Raw genomic sequence first — 17323 nt, 5'->3', positions numbered from 1 at the left:
TTCATCCACTGCCTGTAATTTTAACTCCCGATACCCGTCCTCTTAAGTTTCCATTCACCCGTTCCGTGCGTCGAGGAAGAGACCAGATCCCGCGCTGCCTGCCTTGGTGCCTCCCAGACTTTTTTGAACCCTTAGGGCCTTCGTTAGGAATGGGGATGAGCAGAGATCGGAAATGCTGTGTATCCAAATGCTGGACTCGCAGCTGTGGCGGGGTTGTGCGTTGACTGCTGCGCTTCCCGTGTTGCAGCAGGATCAAGGTGAAAAGGAGAACCCCATGCGGGAACTTCGCATCCGCAAGCTCTGCCTCAACATCTGTGTGGGGGAGAGTGGAGACAGACTGACCAGGGCAGCCAAGGTGCTGGAGCAGCTCACAGGCCAGACCCCTGTGTTCTCCAAAGGTGAGCAGTGGCAGTCAGGGGAGAGGGCCGGTGGCCGAGTATGCCTGGGTGTTTCCTAATTTACCTGGTTTCCAGCCTGTTGAGGGCCCGTTTTGCAAGTGACAGTTGGTATCCCTCAAAAGCATTGGCTTCCTACAGTACCCCAGACATATCCTCGTTTCAAAATTGGCTTGGGTGTTGGGATACCAGGTTTTTAAGTTAGGAGGGATGAAGCTAGGACTGGTCCAGGGAGAGATTTTACAGACAGAGTGGAAATGTGGGGAATACGGTAAATGGTATTTGGCTTGATTCACATTTAGAATTTAGGGGCTGCATTAAGAACAGAGTTGTGTGGGGCACCTGGGTGGCTCAGGGGGTTAAGGGGTAGACTCTTGATTTCTGCCCAGGTCATGATCTCGTGAAATTGAGCCCTGCGTCGCGCTCCATGTGCTGCTTGGGATTCTCTCCCTCTCTCTGCCCCTCCCCTGCTATGCGTGTGCTCACTTGCACTGTCTCTCAAAATAATAAGCTTTGTTTGTTTTTAATGTTTATTTTTGAGAGAGAGAGAGTGCAAGCGGGATTGGGGCAGAGAGAGAGGGAGACACAGAATCCGAAGCAGGCTCCAGGCTCTGAGCTGTCGGCACAGCCCGACACTGGGCTAGAACCAACAGACCGTGAGATGACCTGAGCTGAAGTCAGACGCTTAACCGACTGAGCCACCCAGGCGCCCCTCAAAATAAATAAACTTTTTTTTTTTTTTTTTAATTTTTTTTTCAACATTTTTTATTTTATTTTTTTTGGGACAGAGAGAGACAGAGCATGAACGGGGGAGGGGCAGAGAGAGAGGGAGACACAGAATCGGAAACAGGCTCCAGGCTCCGAGCCATCAGCCCAGAGCCTGACGTGGGGCTCGAACTCACAGACCGCGAGATCGTGACCTGGCTGAAGTCGGACGCTTAACCGACTGCGCCACCCAGGCGCCCCAAATAAACTTTTAAAAAAATAATGTAAAACACAGGGTTGTGTACCTAGGCTAATGGGGTTCAGCTCGTAGCTCCATCACTTGCTGGTCTGACTTTGGCCTTTTTGGGTCTCAGTTTCCTCATTGGCCTGAAGGGGATGTTAATAAGCTTGTGATAGATAGAGTGAATGAATTGTGTGAAATGCCTGCTGCCTGCCAAGCCCAGTGTAGATACTACCACTGTGTTGATTTTTTTTTTTTTTTTTTGAAGTTTCATTGCTTTAGGATACTGGAATATGGCAAGTTCATGGGTTCAGAGCCTGCCTCTTATTTGGGGCACATTAACCTCCCAGAACTTCATCTGTGATAGGAGGATATTACAATAAGACTTTAGAGAATGTTAGCTACTATCAATAATGTTTTGTTTAGAACACAATGGTCATACTCCTTTCTAGTGGCCTATTCTGGCCGTGTACTTGGCCCCTGCTGAGACTTCGACATTATGACTTGGAAGCTCTTAGTTGCTGAAGTTACGACTGAGTGACTTGGAATTGGAAGATCTATTTTCTGTGTTAAGGATGAAACAGATGTGGGTGACACCGGTTAGAATGCCACCACTTAGGATGTGGATGGATGCTTCATGTCTCTTAGACCTGGAGATGATGTTCTGGGGAAGAGGTGAGTGGGGTGGACGTGTGATACCTGACTCCCTGTTTCTCCCTACCTGCAGCTAGATACACCGTTAGATCCTTTGGTATCAGGAGAAATGAAAAGATTGCTGTCCACTGCACGGTCCGTGGGGCCAAGGCAGAAGAAATCCTGGAGAAAGGTCTAAAGGTGAGGCTGATGTCTGTGAATGATTTCTCTGGGTTTTCCTGTGCCCTTTACATGTTGGGAAAGTTCTACGAAATCTACAGTTGTGACGTGATTTGTGTTGTGGGAAAATAAGATTTTATCCATGATCAAGTTAATTGAATCGTATCTCTGGGGTGCTGAGTGTTGTGGACTAAGCTAGTAATTTTGGGAGAATTTGAGTTGACACGGGGTGTAATTGCATTTTTCTCCTTAGGTGCGAGAGTATGAGTTAAGAAAAAATAACTTCTCCGATACTGGAAACTTTGGTTTTGGGATCCAGGAGCACATCGATCTGGGGATCAAATATGACCCAAGCATTGGTATCTATGGCCTGGACTTCTATGTGGTATGGATATTTAATCTTTTCCACTCCTGGTCTGTGAGGAGAGTAGACTCTGCCTACTCCTTTATTTCGTATGTGCTATCTTGATGTTACGATGTTGGATTGAAGCTTTGAGTGTTGTCTGCTTTGTGTTGTCCCCCTCGGGAAGATGTGCCTCATCTGTGGCAGGTGTAGGAATACAACACTGAACTAGATAGACAGGATGCTGCTATTGTGAAGATTATAGTCTAGGATCTAACAAGCACCATTACGACTTAAGAGGGTGGTGAAGGAACTATTCCACCCACTGAATTGAAAATTTGAGTGAGTTCTGGTGCTGTATTTGGCGTGTGGGTTGGCTGTACTAAGGCCGCTCTTTCCCAGCTCCTTCCCTTAGGGAAGGTAGGGTGGCTTCCATCCAGAGGATGTAGATACATGTTTGGTGGTGTGGCTGTTTGCTCAGTCAGGATAGGGATTTCAATGTACAAATGACCATTTGTGTGTTTGTCCAACCATGAAACTAAATAGCAAAAACCAGAAGTCCTGACTAGTGTGGAACCCGAGTAATGGCAGCACCCGCATTAGATTTGAATATCCAAATGCTAAGGAGAATCAGGTGATCACAGGAAGTTTGGGAGAAGCAAGACTTTAAGAAGCACTTTTGAACTGAAGCAGAAAAAACGAATAACTATTTCTTTGTGCTTCTCAGAATCTGAAATTTTCTATAATGTATATATTATAGTAAGATTTTTTTTTTTTAATTTAATGTTCTTTTAAAAATGTGCTTTGGAGACTAGGGAGCGATGGTGGAGAATCCTTAGCTACCATTGGAAGTCAGGCAGGGAGGGTGGGAGGTGCTTGCAAGTTCCAGCCTCCAAAGCAGATTTAAAGTGTGGTATGTTGTCCTGGATGCTGCTAACAGTTTTATCAGACCCTGAGATCGTGGGTCTCTTGCTCCAGAATTCGCTGGGGCCACCAAATGACTCTTGATGATCAGTCTCAAATGTGTGAGTCTTGTCCGTGTACTCTTGACTCTGAGCTGGCTAGGTGACTGTTGGTTATTCCTGGGACAGGTGCTGGGTAGGCCAGGTTTCAGCATCGCAGACAAGAAGCGCAGGACAGGCTGCATTGGGGCCAAACACAGAATCAGCAAAGAGGAGGCCATGCGCTGGTTCCAACAGAAGGTAAAGCTGATTTATCTCAGGTGAAGTGGTGGAATGTGGTGTTGGAGTTGGGATTTGGGGGTGCAAAATCCAGCACCATTTGGTGGGTAGTTTCTTTAAAGGTAGTATATTTGGGCAACTTGGCAAACGTGGGCTTCCAGGGTTGGTGGTTTGAACACCCAGAATCAGGCTTTCTCCCCACCCCTGTAAATGCAGGTCGTTGGAAGGGGAGGAATATGGCTTTAATAGGAGCCCCCTTTTCTCAGGGTAAAGCACGGTTTGAGCACAATGTAGTACTTGTTAAAACTGGCCAGCTTCCTGTTCAGTCTAGAAGGGATGTGGGATTCAGAGCTGAATTCATGTGTCAGATTTGGAGTCTCAAGCGTTAGCCATTGCTGCAATCTTTGCTGTTGCCTCCTGTTGTGAAAAAATAAAATCTCTTCTCTTTCAGTATGATGGGATCATCCTTCCTGGCAAATAAATTCCCGTTTCTATCCAAAAGGCCAATAAAAACTTTTCAGTGAAATGTATATATTACTGTTGTGTGTTCTGTGAAAGGAGCCTGGCCATATTCAAGTCCCTGGACCTCAAGCCACTTAAAGCTTCAATGGGAATAGCTGGTAACAACCCTGTCGTCCTCTGGATGCCAGTGTTTCCTGGCAGATCGAAGCCTGAGTTCCGCAGCATTGCCTGTGCTCACCATACCCTTGTTATTAGGCTGTGGTGGTGGTACGGTAGTCACGTGGAAACTGATGTTAGAGGGGAGGGTATGATTGGGGCTGGGGTTTGAATATAGAGCCTTGGTTAAAGGTGGGATGCAGGGCTCCCATGTTTCAGGAAGCTCCCTCTATTCAGTAATTCTGCTCTTCACTAGAGATTATACCAGCACTTGCATCTGTTGAAGGAAATCACAGGTTTTGGCATGTGATGCTTGGGATTAAATTTTGGTTTAACTGTTCAGATTCAGTTTTCCTTTAAAATGAGGATGTATAGGGTTGCTAAGGCAATAAAAGCAGAGAAGAGAATGGTCTTTGAGCCAAATTGGATGTGATTCCCTGTCCTCCTTTTTATCCACTATGTTACCTTAAACTAGTTAATCTCTGCCTCAGTTTCTCAATTGTATCATGGTGGCAAGTGATAGCCCTCAGAGGTTAAAGATTAAAGTTTAATACGTCTAGAATACTCAGACTTGTACCAGGCACACAGTGCTCAAAAAGGGTTAATTTTGTGTTTTGGTATATGAGAAATGTTACCTTTTATCAAAGTTTGCTCTTCCTTTGGTGTGAAAGTAGAATTTCCTTATCTTTTCCATGTCACTGAAGCAGTGGCATTCAAAAGCCACCATTTCTCTGACCATTAGACACAGTACTTGGTTGATGGTTCATAATTTTCAATTTAGGGTTTACATTTTGAGCATGTTAATTTAGTTCAATAACTTATTTGTGACTATTGAGTTCAGTTGTTCTCAGGCCACCTTTTCACTACCATTAAATGGTTCTAATTTGTTAGCTGCGTTTGTAGTTATTTTAAAACCCAGAGATTATTTGGTGTTTTTAAATTGTTATGAAAACATTATTTTTGTATTCCTGATAATAAAATCTTAGTGAGATCAGATACAGTTGCTTAAAGTGGAGAATCATGAAACGTGTTACCATATACTTTTTGTTTCACTTAAAATTTATCAGTATGCTTTCACTTTTCAGTCTGACTCTAGGGCTAGGGCTATCACCTTGTAAACAGTGAAACTTGTGTAGGAGTGATTCTTGTGGTTCAGCTTCATTTTTATAGGGGAGGACTTGATTTGTCCTAACTTCTATAATGAGAATAACAACTACAACTGGAATACACATGTGAGAACAAACTGTTGGTGAATATGTAGCTAACTAGTGCTCGTGGGTGCTAGCTGCCATGGCAAGTCAGTAATATGGTACAGAGATGGAGAGCATAATGCTTGTTTCATTTAAATAAAACAATTCAGAGGGGCACCTGGCTGGCTCAGTCATAGAGCAACCACGCCTTGATCTCAGGGTCGTGAGTTCAAGCCCCATGTCGGGCATGGAGCCTACTTTAAAAAGATAGATGGTTCCAGAAATACAGAATGTAGAAAATGAAAGGCCCTCTAATGCCACCACCGTCCTTGTGCACTTTACTGTTAGCCATTTGCCGTGTATCTGTATGTTTTTATGTTTATGTTCCTGTTTAGCAGTAAAACCTGCCTATCCTTGATTTGGTCCTGCCATGTTGTGTATTCAGTTGAGTTGAATCCCCATTTTATTTTGTTGTTATTATTATTATTATTATTTTTTTTTTTTTTACTTTTTGAAAGAGAGAATCCTGCGAGGGGCAGTCAGAGAGTGCAGAACCTGAGCTCAAGAACTGTGAGATCATGACCTGAGCCAAAGTTAGATGCTTAACCAACTGAGCGACCCGCATGCCCCATGACTTCCCGTTTTAAAATGAAACTGCCTGGGCTCCTGGCCTAGTAGAAAAAGGACTCTTGGGAGTTTAGTGATCTGACCGGATTTTAGTCCCAGCTCTCAGTGGTATTCTGGGTGAGTCCTGGAACATGTGCCCTGGAGCAAGTAGGGAGATTTTTCTAACCAGTTTAGAGCTTCGGTGTTCAGAAAGCTTGCCCCCTGTCCTGGTTAGAAGCTTGGCTTCCAAACGGATGTCAGACTGTTGTCAGATTCACAACAGTTTGAGTTGGCATCTATTCACTTGTTGTTAAGTGGTACTGTTCCCTTGGGGTTTGTTAAAACTCTTGGGCCTCACCTCAGACCTACTGAATTAGAATCTGCTTTTTAACAAGATCTGTAGGTGATTTGTATGTGCACACTAAAGCCTAGGAACTACCCACATGCTAATGCCAAAACAGGGAGGGAGGACATAATACCTAAGGAAATTTCTTTAATAAATTTAGTTTTGTGAAGTTCTTGCTGTGTGGTTGTTTTTCTGATTTCTTCAGCTGCTGTCCATGAAAACATGGACTGACATTAGGTTGCCCTCTGCCCCATGTTACATTGTGGTTGTCTTCAGAATAAGGTTGTGTTCTAGCAGGCATCTGTTTGTATCCCAGTACCAGGCCAAGAAATACTGGATGCTACTTTGCTGAGTCAATGTTCTCTTCCTGCAACTATTGTTTACGACAGAGTTCTCAATCCAGGACAGTAATCTGTCCCCATTCTGGGTATTTGAAAATTTATGAGGGAGGCCTTTCAATTATCCCTGTAAATATGGCTGCTCTTGGTATTAGTGCCTATAGGTCAGGGGTGTCCAACATTCTACCATTCAAGATAATTGTACAGGTAGCTATGTGGATGGATACAGGGTGGTCACTGATACTTGAGCAGGTGATGGGGCCAGCCAGCTGTGCAAAGGCTTGAAGGTACGAGCGTGGTTGAGAAGCAACAAGGAGACTAATTAGAGAGCAAAAGTGGCAGTGAGTAGTAAGTAGATGAGATCAGGCTAGTGAAGGGCCAGATCACAGCCTACCATTGAAGATTATAATTGCTGCAGCAAGACAGATTTTTAAAAGGAATCGGGGCAGAAACGGGGAAACTGCTTAAGTTGTACCAGAGTGCTTGGCATTTTCTTCCACTTTGGTTGACCAAAGGGGAGAGATCAAAATCCAGATAAGAGTAGTCTAGGGTTCTTTTTAAAGATGTGATCAACATTTTTCAGAATGGTGTATGTATATAGATATGTTATGGTTTTTGAGCTGGTTGGTAGAAAATACCAATCCCCACAGGACTGTGTTTATGCCAGATAACTTAAAAACACGTGATGATCACAGGACTAAGGGCAGTAGGTTTTCTTCCCCCATTGGAAACTAGCAAACATAACTAATGTTAACTTTCAACACAATTGAGAGGAAATGAGGTACAATTTTAATTTGTGCTTTTTTTTCTCAAGTGTATTCTCATATGATTATGCTGGCTTTGTAATATGCTGTCTTTATTTTTTTATCAAAAAAAGTTTTCATGTTTATTTTTGAGTGTCCGTTGGGCAGAGAGAGAGGGAGACCATCCGAAGCAGGCCTCAGTCTCCAGGCTGTCAGCACAGAGCCTGATGTGGGGCTCAAACCCACAAACCGCAAGATCAAGACCTGAGCCAAACTCGAATGTTTAACCTACTGAGCTACCCAGGTGCCCCCCCTTTTAAATTTTATTTTAATGTAATATGCCATCTTTTAGAGGTCTAGGATATGTTGCCTTATCTGTACAGCCAATGCTAAATAATTGGAATGTTAGTTCCATAAGACTGCTCCATGCCCCAGTACAGGCTCTCTCTTGTTTTGGCTGACTGTGTGGTATCTGTAAGGTCCTTGCATATTATCTGATGCAAGTTATCTGATAGTGTGGTATAGTTGAGAAATGTGATCTGTTTTCTGCTCTGCTTCCCCTGCTAGCATCATGACCATAGGCAGGTGACACAAGGCAAATTGCAAGCTCTCTGGCCCTCTAGAACAGAGTGGCCTGCTAGATTTTGTGTATGACCCCTTATCTTCTCATTTTGTGCTTTTGCCTTTTTGTGCAGTTTAACCACCTGCTAGTCCCAGTCTGTTCAACTTCACATGTAGGTTGTGCTCTGGACAACTGGTAGGTAAAGACCACAGTGAGTAGGCTGCTAGTGGCTGAGTCCGGGCTTTCTAGGGGAGTGGCAAGTTCAGGGCCTTGGAACCACCACAGGTAGTTTAAGCTGCCAGTCACTAGGGACCTCACTGGTGCCTGGGGGTACAGAACCACTTGCAGAGCAGCTTGTTATGGAAACGGCAGTGTGTGGTTGTCAGAGGGGAATCCAGCTTAAGGCACCCGGGGGGCACCAGGACAGAGCTTCACTCTGCTCAAGGTGCAGGAAGGCTAATGTTTTCACAAACCTGAACAAAAGTGATCAGTTGTGATTGTATCAGTTGAGGACCTTATATAACATGAGTTTCAGGTGTTATGTAATTACATTTATCATTACTGACTTAATTTGCTTTTGGATTAATATGTCAGTAGTTACTTAGAGTTTGAAGTAGCTTGGAAGGCAAAGGCATTCAACAACTTAAAGAAGAAATGCTGTTCTAGACTCCCCTCAGTTACCCTGCTGAATGTACTGCTCTGATAACAAGAATTCTAACCCTTTTTAATGCCATGGTAACTGCCTCTGAAAGTGTTTTCCTACAACAGATTTCTGTTTTTTGCTTTTAAAGATTGGTTCTGTTCAAACATTACATGGTATATCATAGTGGATAAGAGCACAGAATTTGGGGGCGTGGGGAGATGCCTGAGTGGCTCAGTCAGTTAAGCATCTGACTTGATTTTGGCTCAGGTCATGATCTCACTGTTCATGAGGTCGACACATCAGGCTCTGTGCTCACAGCAAGGAGCCTGCTTGGGATTCGTTCTCTCTTTCTCTCTGTCCTTCCTCCTGCTCTTTCTCAAACATTAAACACACACACACACAATTTAGAATTTAAGCATCTCCAGTATGTTGCAGGTCCCTGGCAGATAGCATAGGCTCAATTCCATGGAGAGTCCCACTAACTGCCAAAGCAGATAGTCATACGATGGTGGTTGCTCTGGGAGTGGTCATCCAAGCAAACTCCAGGGGAGAGGCATGCTTTCATGGAAGTTGGTCAGGATTCTCTGACAAGCACCTATTAGTGCATTTCATTTTCATAGTTCTGTGAGTTGTTACAGTGATTAAGACAGAGAAGCACAGGGAAGTGGATCACAGTAGTGGTGATGGAGCCAGTCTTCAGACAAGAGGGTCCAGATTCTAGCTCCTCCAGACATACCTTTTTGTACAGTTTAGCTCTTAAGTAATAAGGCTAAACCACACATCTGCCCCTTGAAATATACTTCCATCAGTTTTTCCCTGAAATTCAGGTGACCGACTACAAAATGCTGTTCATCATTCTAGCTTGTGTCCCCCAAGTCCCCCAAGGAGGGTCAGCACTCAGAATTGGAGTTGGTCTTTACTTGTCAACAGTTGAGTCTATAGGGACAAACACCCAGGTGCCCCCAAGTTACAATTAAAGGAAGACAGTTCCTCAAAATGGGGAGTGTGGACATGTTGTGACTGATGTTCTGTAATCTCTCAGGAGACTGTGTCTCACTGTTTGCGGTGTCTAACCTTCCAGACCAGCTGGTTGCTCGGATTGGGCACAGATAGCAACACGGCCACTTACTACCTGGGTGAGACCTTAGGCCAGTCAGCCAGCCTTTCTGGGCCTTGGGTCTTGTGTAAAATAAGTCAATACCTGCCTCGTAGGGTTATTTTCAAGAGTTAAGGTAGTATGTATAAATCAGTTGGCATATAGCAGGAGCTGTTGTGAGTATGTAAATGTCCTGCATAGAACCATTTGTGTGCTATGGTAGGCTTAAATGTAAGTTTTACTCTGGGGTTTGAGTGCTACTCTTTCCTGGTACCAAAAAAAAAAAAAGATGAGGATGGGGGTATTTCCTCCAAAGTTACTGAGTAGGCTTGGGTTCAGGGGATTGTTTGCTGGACTCCCCTTCTTTCAAGAAGTCCCTAAAATCTGAAGAACCGGGCTTTGAGGGGATGCCTGGCTGGCCCAGTCAGTAGAGCGGGTGACTCTTGATCTCAGTTGTGGGTTTGAGCCCCACGTTGGGTGCAGAGATTACTTTAAAAAGTAAAATCTTTAAAAAAAAAAAAAAAAACCGGGCTTTGGAAGTGACAGCAACTTGGAGAGGGACCACTTACAGCTTCCTGTCTGCTCAGTTCAGGAGTTTTCTCTCTCGTCATTCATTCAACGTGCCTGAGTGCTTACCTAGGTAAAGCACAACCTTGAACCAAACAGATACTGTCTTTGCTGCTAAGTGAGCAAAAGGTACGTGTTCCTTCTCCTTCCCCCACTTTTCAGGTAGAAAAAAATCCAGTGCCCTCTCTAATGTTATAAATAGGAAAATAGATTTCTGCCCAATATGACAGTAGAGTGATATTAACTGTGCCTTTCCAAATCATTCCTTATGGCCACTACAAAAATGATGAGGCCGAGATTTGTTCCCCCTGAGGGAATTCTACCCCCTGACCCCACTCCCCAGTATTGAAGAGCACTGGATAAGTTCACAGAGCACAGTGCTCTATGTGTGGGCTAGGGCCGTCTGCATTAGTTACCTGTTAAAAATGCAGATTCCTGGGGCGCCTGGGTGGCGCAGTCGGTTAAGCGTCCGACTTCAGCTCAGGTCACGATCTCGCGGTCCGTGAGTTCGAGCCCCGCGTCGGGCTCTGGGCTGATGGCTCGGAGCCTGGAGCCTGTTTCCGATTCTGTGTCTCCCTCTCTCTCTGCCCCTCCCCCGTTCATGCTCTGTCTCTCTCTGTCCCAAAAAAAAATAAAAAACGTTGAAAAAAAAATTAAAAAGAAAAAAAAAATAAAATAAAATAAAAATGCAGATTCCTAAGCTCCACTCACACTTGAACTTAGAGGAGCTCAGAAATTTGCATTCTTACACAGGGAAGGTTAAGGTTCATTGTTCTCAACAGCAGTGGCTTTCAAAGTTTTTTTAAACCACAGTCCACATAAAAACTAAATATGTTACCATTATGCATATACTCGCTATTGAAAAATGGTTCATGAAGCAATATCCTTACCATAGGCCATGCATTTGCGTTTTATAGTCTTTTGTGTGTATATATTTTTTCCTAATGCTGGTTCTAACCCGTTAAATATGCAGTTTAAAAAATGTTGCTCTACAGTGTAGTCAAACGTGTCTCAATAATAAAAGCAGAACTTCTTAGCTAGAAGAGCCCTCAGTGATCATCTGAGTCAGCAGTCCCTGAGACCTAATCCTTGCCGAGTGCTGGACTGTTAACAGGAAAATCACGTGAAATATTTATTTAAAATACAGAGTCCGGGCCCCAACCCCAGAAACCTTAGAAAAGAACACAGGAATATATTTTCAGTCAGCTTCCTAGATGATTTGTACGCACAGCCAGATTTTAAGATTGTAGGATACAACCCCTGCTCTGTGAAGTCCCTTTAGGGTGGCAAAGGATTTGAATTTGTCTGTGCTGTAGAGAGGGCAGAGTTTCTCAATTTGTATATCACCTTCAGATTACTTATGAAATACTATTCACCAGATGTTTTCCTTAAAAGTCCTAAAAGAACCTGTCACTACTGAACTTACAGACTTGACATGTTTATTATATTAACATTTTTTAATGTGCTAAAATAAACCTGTGAACTGTCTAAAAACATGTGTCCTGCTAAAATCATTTATTCAATAACTTTTTTGAGTGCCCACTAGATGCTTAGCACTGTTAAGGTACTTAAGGTAGATCAGTGAACAAAGACCAAGACCGCTGCCCTCATGGAGCTTCCCTTCTAGTGGAGGGAGATGGACAATGAACAATCACGAGTCAATCATATGCCATAAGATGATGTGTGCTGTGGGAGAAAAGAAGGAGTAGGGTAAGGGGTAGGGAGGGCTCGTCGTGATAGGCCTCACTGAAAAAGTAAGGTTTGAGAAGACTTGAAGGAGCTAAGAGTTGGCCAAAGGGATCCTTGAGGAAGAGCTTCCCGGAGACGGATCAGCCGGAGGAGGTGGCAGCACAGCAACCAGTATGGCTATGGCAGAGCGAGAGAGGATGAGGTCAGAGAGCTAGGGGGGCCATGGGGGGGCAGTTTGTGTAAGGCTTTGTAGGCCATTAGAAAGACCCTGGCCTTTACTGGGAATGAAACGAATCACTCTTCCCAGAGTTGTGAACAGAGGCATCACATGATCTGACTTCCACTTAAAACTAACTGCTGGGGGGGCACCTGGGTGGCTCGTCAGTTAAGCATCGATTTCCGGCCCAGGTTGTGATCTCGCAGTTCGTGAGTTTGAGCTCCACATCAGGCTCTGCCCCTCCCCTGCTCATTCTCTCTCTCTCTCTCTCTCTCTCTCTCTCTCTCTCTCTCTCTCTCTCTCTCTCCCCCCCCCCCCCCCCCAAATAAGCATTAACAGCAACAACAAAAAACAACTAACTCTGCTACATTGAGACTGGAATTTGGGGGGCCTGGGCAGAAGCAAGAAAATTTAGTAACTTAATCCAGGCAGTCAGGTTGGCTCTGACAGGGTGGGAGCATTAGAAGTGGTGAGAAATGGTCGGGTAATGGATACTTTTTAAAGGTAAACCATTAGGACTTCTTTGTTTTGTTATTACATTAAGATTTCTTTGGGGCGCCTGGGTGGCTCAGTCGGTTGGGCGGCCGACTTCGGCTCAGGTCATGATCTCACACTCGGTGAGTTCGAGCCCTGCGTCGGGCTCTGTGCTGACAGCTCAGAGCCTGGAGCCTGTTTCGGATTCTGTGTCTCCCTCTCTCTGATCCTCCCCCGTTCATGCTCTGTCTCTCTCTGTCTCAAAAATAAATAAATGTTAAAAAAAAAATTAAAAAAAAAAAAGATTTCTTTGAATGTTTGAGGGATATGAGAGAAAGAAAAGAATGACTAAAATTTCTGGCCTAAGCATTAGGAAATATGAAGCCGCTGTTAATTCAGATGAGACAGTATGTAAAGTAGATTTGACAGAAAACTAGGAGTTCCATTTTGAACGTGTTTAATCAAGGTGGCTATTAATCATCTAAGGGAGATGTTGAGTAGGCAGCCTGGAGGCTGGAGTTCGGGCTGCAGATACGTGGGGTGTTCAGTGTAGAGATACCCGAATTTACAGTCTCAAGACCGGGTGAAATCATAAGAGAGTGAGTGTGAAGAGGCCCGGGACCGAACCTCAGGGTATTTCAGCATGAGGACGGCTGGGAAAAGAATTGATTGGCCAAGGAGACCAAAGAGGAGGGACCGGGCAAGTTGGAGAAAAGGCAAGTGTTTGGTATCCTGGGAGTCAGGTGAGAGTGTGGTGGAGGAGGGCCGGATGTGCTGCTGACGCATCAGGTAAAACAAGAAACTTGGGTTTCCCTAGTGACCGGGATTGGAGCGGTGCTGGAGGGGGATAGGAGAGTGGGCTGAGAGAGAGCAGGAGGACAGTGACTGGAGACAGCTTATAGAAACAACCCTGACGAGTTTTGCTGCCCAAGGGGACAAAGGTGGGAGAAACAATTTTTTTTTCCAGTGATTGAGAAAATCCAGTAGAGAGAAAAATTGCTGTGGGTGAGGGGGACACTTGCTGTAGCAACAGCATTGACTAAGTGAGAGAGTTTAGATTTGGACGGCAGTGTGGCTGGGGCACGGTAGTAAGCTGGGAGGCTGCATATGTGGGTGCAGATGTGTATGTGGGCGATGGAGATGTATGGAAGTTCTCTTCCGTGTGAAGGGGGGGAAAAAGAACAGGGGAAGAGGAGTGGGAGGGTTTCCGCACCAGGTATGGGGGGCACCGCTGAAGGACAGGAGCCCTGCAACAGCGCCCACAGGCGAAGAAGCAGGTTTGAGAGGTAAAGAGCTGTGTTTGAGATCACACAGCTGGTTAATGGCAGAGCCAAGCCTAACCCAAATTGCCTAGTCTCCTGGCCTGGTACTTGATAGATCCACGTGGAACTGATCTCTTCCAAGATAGGATTCTCTTGGCTCTCCTGGTAGCATGTCAACCTGCAGGACTATTCCGAAAATAGAGAGCTACCCTGTGAGCAGCCCTCTCTCTCTCTCTCTCTCTCTCTCTCTCTCTCTCTCTCTCTCTCTCTCTCTCTCTCATCTCTGCTCTTGGTGTCTCCATTCTGTCTTGGCGGTCTTCTAGCCCTGCTCTGTATTTTTGTCCTCTGGATCAGTGATGATCAAACAGAAGAGTGCATCAGAGTCTCCTATAAGATTTGTAAAACCTAGATTTCTGAGACCTCACCCTCAGAGTCTCTGATTCAGTAGATCTGGCCTAAGAATTTGCATTAAAAAAAATTTTTTTTTCATGTTTATTTCTGAGACAGAGACAGAGCATGAGTGGGGGTGGGGCAGAGAGAGAGAGGGAGACACAGAATCGGAAGCAGGCTCCAGTCTCTGAGCTGTCAGCACAGAGCCCGATGCGGGGCTCAAACTCACAAACAGATCATGACCTGAGCCGAAGTTGGTCGCTCAACCAACTGAGCCACCCAGGCGCCCCTAGAATTTGCGTTTTTAACACATTCCCTGGTGATGTTGAAGCTACTGATTGAAGAACTATGCTTTGAGAACCACAGAGCTAGACTACACATTTCTCCATTGAGTTGAAGTTTGTGAGCTTGGAAAGCATCTGTCCTCTGTTTGTGTCTTAGGAAAACCTCCCACTGACTGTGTTCTAAGAATGTTTGCTGAACTCGTTCATTCATCAAATTTATATTGAATACCCGGTGGCTATATGTTGGGATCTGGGAGATAACAGCAATGGAAGATAATTAAAGTATGCAGGGTGATGATCTGATCTGTGTACATATTCTGAAATGATTCTTACGGTCAAGTTAACAGCCGTTACATTAATCCAGTGAATTAACAGCCATTACCTCACATAGATATGTATTTATTTATTTTTGGTGAGAACACTTGAGTGTACTTCTCTCCTTTTATTCATTCCAGTACTGCTTTTAGTGTTTGTATTTTTGCCATATCTGGGTATGACCTGTATTATTACCTAATGTTTACTTTACATGGACCTTGTTAACTTTACATCTCTACATTCTACTGTAAATGGAACATGAGCATCACTAGCTGCTTGCTGAAGGCTCTGGGCCTGAGGCTTGCTCTGGTCAAGGGTAAGTGGCAGTGGCTAGAGAGCTGCTAAAGAGAACTGTGATGGCTTCCTGCCCCTGAGCATTTACCCGCGCAGGCAAGCTGTTCGCAGCTCCCGTGATCCTTCGCATGACCCCATTTATACTATTTCTCTGTATAGTACAGGTGGAGAAGCTGAGGCACAGAGAAGTCAGTCGGCCACTATGTGGCAGAGCAGGGGTTGAACCTAGGCAGTGTAGCTCCAGAGGCCATGCTCTTAAGCACCACCTACCTAATCACCACCCCTCGCCTCCCCCCCCCCATCTGAAACTTACTCCTTGCAATCGGAGATTGAAAGAGAACTAGAATGACGCCCTTGCCTTGTGATTCAGTAGTAATTAGGATTGTGTCTGTGTGCCATCAGAGATCCTGTGTGCCACCGTAGTACCCACCCAACACTTTCAGATCCAGTGGGTTAGAAGACTGGTGTGTGGCGGGCCAGAGGTTTGCTTAGCCTGTTCTGTGAACACTGCATGTAGGACGGTGGGCGGGGAGGGGTGATGACAAAAAGCTCAGTGGAAGTAACTCTCAGTATCGTGAGTGAACCAGGCAAAGAAGAGGGTTGAGGAAGGTCTTTTCAGGCAAGACAATAGTGATCCCTAAGAATGCAAGACAAAGCCGAGACAGGTGCTGGGGGCTTGACAGGAAAGCTTTGGGAAGACAGTCGGTTGGAATGGGGAGGACGAGGGCTCTGGGGCCACAGAGATCTGGGATGAAATCCCAGTCTTGGCTATTAATAATCTCATAATCTTGGTGAGTTTCTTCATTTCTCTGAATTCCGTATCATCTTTGTCTGGTAAACAGGGATAACTATTTCTATCTGATCTGGTTACTGTGAGGAACAGAAATAATGTAAGTATTATGACATGAGTGGTCATTATTATTCGTTACCTCTGTGTTTAGAGAGCTCATGCTCTCAACGGTGTACAGGGGGCATCGAGACAGGGCAAAAGCAGAATACCTTGTCACACTCCTTCCTGATGGAAGATGAGGAAGCCTGAATTGAGGCAGTTGGAGAGGGGAAGACAGGTAGGGATAGCCGAGCGATATCTGATGTTGGCAAATTTTAGCCAAAATTACTGCTGTTTGCAAGTGACCCTGAAAGTCCGTAACAGATTTTACTTTATAATTTTGCTGAGACACCCTAAGAGGTATTTTTCATGAAAGTCGCTTGCTGGTGAGGGTGATGGAAGTGAAGAGAAAATAATGCAGCCTAAGGAAAATGGTTTCTGAGACAGAAACCCACCGAGGATGAAGAGAAAGGGTCACACTGAGCAGACTTGGATCTGTGGTGTGGCCTCCGTGTAAGCAGAATGCGGTGCAGGGTCCCTGCAGCAAAGAGGAAAAGCCATTTGTTTTCATCCAATGTAAAAAATCCACACCTGAGGCGATGGGACAGGTCAGGTAAAAGTTAGAAAGAGTTTAATGGCTTTACAAAGCGCTGTAGTCCTGGGGATGCCTGCTTGGCTCAGGCGGGTTAAGCATGAGACTCTGGATTTCGGCTCAGGTCATGATCTTGTGTTTCATGAGTTCAGTGCTGACCGTGCAGAGCCTGCTTGGGATTCTTTCTCTCCCTCTCTCTGCTCCTACCCTGCTTTCTTTCTCTCTTTCTCCCTCTCTCTCTCTCAAAAATAAATAAACATTAAAAAAAAAAAAAGACACTATAGCCCTGGGTTTATATGACCAGGGTTATCTGAGGGCCCTTTTTTCCCAGTTACACTTTATTTCATATTTTGGGGGCAATTATTTGGAAGTATAAATTTAGAGAATTCTCAGAAGTCACCTATATCTCCAGAATATCAAGTGTTCTATATAGAATTGATAGGCTTTGTCTGTAATTTTTCAGGCTGTCCTTTTCTCATGTTTTCAAAGATACCAACAAGTGAAATCGAGCGTAGATCTGAAAAGCAATTACAGGCCAAGGAGCTTAGCCTGAGACACATCAATCTAGTGCCCTGGTCCAGTCTTTCAAA

The 17323-nt window shown here is 44.8% G+C and overlaps 1 protein-coding gene across 1 annotated transcript; it reads left to right on the top strand.

Moving 5' to 3' along the window:
* The first annotated feature begins 157 nt into the window (after positions 1 to 157).
* RPL11 (ribosomal protein L11) lies at positions 158 to 4208 on the top strand. Its single transcript, XM_019461768.2, has 5 exons — positions 158 to 398; positions 2069 to 2175; positions 2408 to 2539; positions 3589 to 3699; positions 4130 to 4208. The coding sequence occupies exons 1-5, from the start codon at positions 173 to 175 to the stop codon at positions 4157 to 4159; spliced, it is 606 nt and encodes a 201-aa protein (XP_019317313.2). The 5' UTR covers positions 158 to 172; the 3' UTR covers positions 4160 to 4208.
* The last annotated feature ends 13115 nt before the right edge of the window (positions 4209 to 17323 follow it).

This window comes from Panthera pardus, unplaced genomic scaffold (genome assembly GCF_024362965.1).
Source record: "Panthera pardus isolate Hobbes unplaced genomic scaffold, ASM2436296v1 HiC_scaffold_11, whole genome shotgun sequence".
Lineage (NCBI taxonomy): Eukaryota > Metazoa > Chordata > Mammalia > Carnivora > Felidae > Panthera > Panthera pardus.
This window is presented reverse-complemented; position numbering and strand designations above follow the sequence as displayed.